The 6,000-nt window shown below is 35.2% G+C and overlaps 1 protein-coding gene across 5 annotated transcripts in view; it reads right to left on the bottom strand.

The window, feature by feature from the left end:
* The window catches only part of LOC105035160 (uncharacterized), a 129,288-nt gene that overhangs the window by 99,666 nt on the left and 23,622 nt on the right, over window positions 1–6,000 (bottom strand). For all 5 annotated transcript variants that reach the window (XM_029261861.2, XM_019847253.3, XM_073249862.1 and 2 more), the window contains one exon: window positions 3,781–3,930. In XM_029261861.2, coding sequence (XP_029117694.1) covers window positions 3,781–3,930 — 150 coding nt within the window. The remainder of the gene's footprint in view (window positions 1–3,780; window positions 3,931–6,000) is intronic.

Below are 6,000 nucleotides of genomic sequence, written 5' to 3' on the forward strand. Positions count from 1 at the left end.
TCACACTCAAAAATTGTCTAGCTATATTGCATTTTCTCATTTGGTCAAGGTGCAATATGTCCGAAAACTAGATTTTTAAATTTTACATTAACAATGCATTAAATCATGTCTTCACCTTGCCCACCACTTCTACCAGCATATTGTTCCCTTCCCCTTGTACCGTATAAAAAGTGATTAAGTTTCTTCGCAGGCTAATTCTACTTTTCTCTCTCTGAATCCATTAAGAAACAATACAGATTACAATTTGTGCTAGGTTTGAAGGGGCATCAAATATTTGAGTCACACAAAGTTCAGTGAATCTATATACATTTATATGCAGATTTATTATGTGAAAATATCATACATGAGCATTTGTGATAAGTATATGTGTGCACACATCATTGTGGAAAAATGCAGTCAATGCATTAGCTCCATTTTCTCATCAACTATTAGTTCCAAGGATGCACAAAATCAAACAGCAAACTAAAAAGCATGCAATGAAAAGACTTTTCAGCATTGAAATTAAAATACATGTACCATGTAGCAATAAAAAATGAAAAAAAGCAAAATAAAAAGCATGCAATTGAAAGACATTTTGACATTGAAACTATAATACATGCATCAATAAAAAAAAATCTACTTATAAGAAACATTAAGCTATGTGTGGTTTCTAGAAATGGAATCAGGAATGGTTTTCTCATTCCTAGGAAATCCATTACTAGGAATCAGTGGGAATGATCGATCCCGATTCTTCAATTCGGATAGATTCAGGTACTCTTAATATTCAAAAAGGCAAGCACTGTAACATGTATATAATAGTATAATATTATTAATATGTTAATATTATCAAATATTACTATTATCATAACAATGTTAATATTTTAATATTAATATACTAGTACTGTTAAGATTACAAATATTTACATTTTACAATATCATTACTAATTGTATAAGTTACAACTTTATAATATAATGATAATTATTATAAAAATACTTCAAATATGAATAACATAATGTAATATATAAAATATACAAATGTTATAAAATTAGTAATTTTTTATAATTATAACAATATAATATAAAATTTTATTCAATAATGTTGGTTTTACTAATATTAATATAATATTTAATGGATATTAATATGACTAGGGTTATGCTAATGATAGCCTATAGGGTGGTCATTTTACCAACCACCGCTCACTTTTTTACTCAAATTTCTACAGTAACTCTTTCAATTACATTCAAAATAACTCTCAATTGTCATTAAATTACAACTCAATTATATATTTTGCATGTCTACTCCTTTTAAAATCTCCTCTCAGTCCATGACTTCCTCTCCATGGTCTTTTTCTAATACATGCCTATTATCTCTTTACATGCACCCAGTGGTCCCACCCTATGGCTCCCTCTCCCCACAGGGACCCTTTAAAATCTCACCAGGGCTAGCTCCCCACTCTCCAAATGCATATAGAGAGAGGCCTCAAAGTGGGTTTCCCTTGAGGTCAACATGGTCCACGAAGAAAAGAGGGAGGGATGTGAGAAAGAGAGAGGGAGACAGAGGCAGAGATCTATGTAATTCGTAATGACGAAAGAGGATAGAGAGCAAGGCGCATGTAATGTATGAGAGAAGGAAACACGGTGGCAACGATCGCCAATTCGAAACTAGACCTCATGGCAGCCGGCCAATAGTACAAGTCGGTAAACCCCATACAGATTGTATTGGGCCCAAACCGACATGAAAACGAGCAATGAACTAGGGAGGAAAAGAGAGAGAAAAAGAGAGGGGGGAGGGAAGGAAAGAGAGGTAGCGAAGACACCGGCGATGGCCACTGGAGGGCCGCCGAGGCCTCCCGAGCTCTATAGTCCTCCACGAGAGACAATAAGAGCAGAGAGAAATAAAGAGAGAGAGAGAAAGGAGAGAAGAGGAGGGAGCGCAAGGCGGCCACAGCGGCCATCCAACGGCCTCCCCGCCACCTTCTGCCCCCTGCCCTTCTCTCCTTTTCCCTCTCTCCCTATCTCTCTCTTCTCGCATGTCGCGAAGGATTGGGAACCTCGGAGGACTCGACGGCCCTCCGATGGCCTCTGCAGGCCGCCACCGACCTTTCCCTTTCCTTTCCTTTCCTCCCCTCCTCTCTCTTCCACTCTTTCCTTCTCCCTCACTCCATTTTCACCAACATTCCGAATCAAATGTCCGAACCGCACTGATTAGCAGCCAATACAGTTCGCACGTCCTAAACCGTCCGATTTGGGATGGTTTGGCGAACCATGCATGGTGGTTTTGTTGAATTATGGTTTTGCTGTGGACAAAAGAGATAGAAGGCACAGATACGTAGAGAAAAAGAAAACAAGGATAAAGGAAAAATAAGATACAATTTAATTAGCATTTTTCAATTTAGTTGGACTATTTAAAAAATAATTTGAATTGGAGTATGATGGGGGGTACCTGATAAAGTGACTGCACTATGGGAAGTTGTCATGACCCATGCTGATATTATAATAATGCTTATAAATTTAATGCAATAAAAATTCATATAATATGTGATATCATAATATAATTATAACCTTATAATAGCTATATTTATAAATCAGGAAAATAAAATAACAATTATAATATAATAATTATAACAAACACATGTTACGATATGATAATTTTAATATAAGGTATAATATGGATATACTATATAATACATAATATTATATTGTTCAATAGATAATATAGTACTATATAAAAGAAATAAATATATTATAAAAATAACTTAATGATTATATCATATCTTGTAATTATTATAATAATTAGGTTAATGATATTATCATAACAATAATTCATTGATATTATAATAAATATATAATTATTATAATAATATGGTTAATGATATTATGATAATAATAATTCAATAATAATATGATTTCATAATACAATATTAAGCTAAATATTAAATGTTATTGACATAATATATGGTAAAGTAATATTAACATTGATAATATGATGATGATACAATATCAATATGATACATATACACATATATAGACACACACAATATTATACTAAACAAGAGATAGTATATTGTTATAATATATTTTAGACTTATAGTTAATGTTAGTAAATATAAAATGTAAGAAAACCTCCTTTGACTTTTACCAAGGCACATATCCAACACTAGGGAAAATGATACCCAAGCCCCTGGGTATGGTTTTACCCCTGCTTGTGAAAATCCAATACCCATGGGAATCAGAATTTCCATACGTAAAGGAGTTACTAAACATGGGGATGGCAGGATGGGAAACATATACCCATTCCTAGCTCCCAATTCTTGCAAATCAAATGTTCCCTAAGAAATAGACCTATTCACTTGCCTTTCCAAGACACTAAAGGCATTTAACAGAATGATGTATCTGAAAAATGTAGGCAGGAATTGTTTTTTAGAAAATGGAAATATTATCTTTAGTTTTTTCATTAGCAACCAGCTAGTCAAGACAAAAAAAGGAAAAAGTACACGAAACAACCACCTCAACAAGTTGCACTTTCTTGAAAAAGAGTTCAGAAATAGAAGTCTGGTTCAAGAAAAGGAACAAAAAGGCCGGCAAAATGATCAAATGATGCTGAAAATCCAGATAAAAAAAAATATTTTTGCCGGGCACCTCCAGAAACATCATACTTTTTTCCTCTTACAATAATAATAAATAAAAAATTCAAACTTAATACTTACCATAAAATATACTAAGATAATATCAAAAAACAAACATTAGCTGGCAAGAATAAACAGCATCCACCAGAAGTCATGATTATAAATAGGTACTCACATTCGTCTACCAAGATAGCTCCAAGAAGTCTTTCTTAATCTTTGACGAACATCTGCTAAAACAGATTCTTGTGCATAGTGCCAGAACATTTTCTGCCATCCTTTATGCTTCCTTGACAACAAGCTCTGAGAGGGACGGTACCGTCCATATCTGTTAAAAACAAAGGCAGCTAAAGCTACTAAAAGTGGATGATAGAATCATGGACTTACCAAACATAGAGTGATGCCAGCATGATAAATCTTGAAAGGTCAAATATCGGAATTTCAACTTTGCAAAAGACATGATAAATCAATTTTTTCCAGACAATATCAAGGTCATAGATGCATGGTATGGTAAATCCAAGAAGAACATGGCTTTTACAGAACATAATCAATCACACAATAACAGTGCATAATAATATAGGAATTACAAATTTATAATACAGGAATAAGAACATTACATAAGCAAAGTAATTAAAGTGTGCTAGAGGCAAGCAAAGAGTAGCATACATCCGAATCTGTGATACAATCAACCAACCCATTGTCTATGCTCTAATCACCGCTTTTATTCCCACCATCACTCTCGTCTATGCCATAGTCATCCACCATGTTCCAACCCATTGTCCTAAACAAGGTTAGCGGACTCGATACTGGAGCTCGTGCCGGCCGGCCGGCAGTATGGGTCGGTACAAATTCGTACCATGCCAGACCGGCACGAACTGACACAAGGGAACCGGGAGGAGGAAAAGAGAGAGAGAGAGAGAGGAGGGAAGAAAGAAAAGGAGGGAGGGGAAGGAGTCGAAGGGGCCATCAAACGGCTTCCGACTAACCGCCATGGCTTCCGAACGACGCAGTCCACGCCTCCTATTCCGCGGCTGCGACTCCATCTGCATGGTTTCCGCCGCCCGCTAGCCACGACGGCCACCCAAAAACCTCTCTGACAGCCCCTTCACCGTCCCATCCTCCCTTCGGTAAGTTGCTCCCTCCTCTCTCTTTCTCTCTCGTTTAACAGCTCTATCAGGCAAACCAAGCCGCCGAGGCTTCTACGGTCCTCCGACGACGTCCTTCTCTCTCCCTCTCCTCCTCTCTCTCTTTCTCTCTTTCCCTCTCTTTCTCCCTCTGTGTCGGCTTGTGCCGCTTTCCAAGCTGGAACCATCCCGATTCCCCGTCGGTCCGGTTCGACACACCCCAACCATCCGATTCATAATGGTTCTAAAAATCTTAATCCTAAATGTTGACCTCCAACTCCACTAATAGCACTCCCCCATGCTCTTCTATCAACACCCATGCTCCACGCTGACCTTTAACACCCACTCAACCCCTATGCCCCATCTCATCCCTAATGCCTAAGCAAATGATGAAGGCAACAACCATAGAATGAGAGCAAGATTGCCAAATGCCTATTGGTCCTAGGCGGTGACCCCTTGAAATGCCTAGCGGAATGCCTAGACAGCCAAGCAGGTGCCTTGAGCTAATAAGATACATATACATACATAAATACATATGTATATGTATATGTATACATATACATATGTATATATACACACACACATGTATATATACATATATATGTATACATATGTATATATCCATATATGCATGTATACATATGTGATACGTATATACATATATATCTACATATGTATATATACATATACACACACATACACATATATGTATATATACATATATCTATGTGTATATGTATATATACAAATGTAGATATATATGTATGTGTGTGTGTGTATACATAGACATATGTACATATGTATATGTATACATGTATATACATGTACATATGTACATATGTATATGTACATGTATATACATGTACATATGTATATATGTACATGTATATACATGTACATATGTATATATGTACATGTATATACATGTACATATGTATATATGAACATGTATACATGTATATACATGTACATATGTACATATACATGTATATACATATACATATGTACATGTACATGTATACATATACATGTATATGTACATGTGCATATGTATATATACATGTATACATACGTACATGTGTATATGTACATATGTATACATGTATATATACATATGTACATGTATATACATGTATACATGTACATATATACATATGTACATATGTGTATACAAATACATATGTATATATATGTATGCATATGTATATATATGTATGCGTATGTATATATATGTATGCATGTATATATACATGTATACATATACATGTATATAC

Source organism: Elaeis guineensis, chromosome 16 (genome assembly GCF_000442705.2).
Source record: "Elaeis guineensis isolate ETL-2024a chromosome 16, EG11, whole genome shotgun sequence".
Taxonomy (NCBI): Eukaryota; Viridiplantae; Streptophyta; class Magnoliopsida; order Arecales; family Arecaceae; genus Elaeis; species Elaeis guineensis.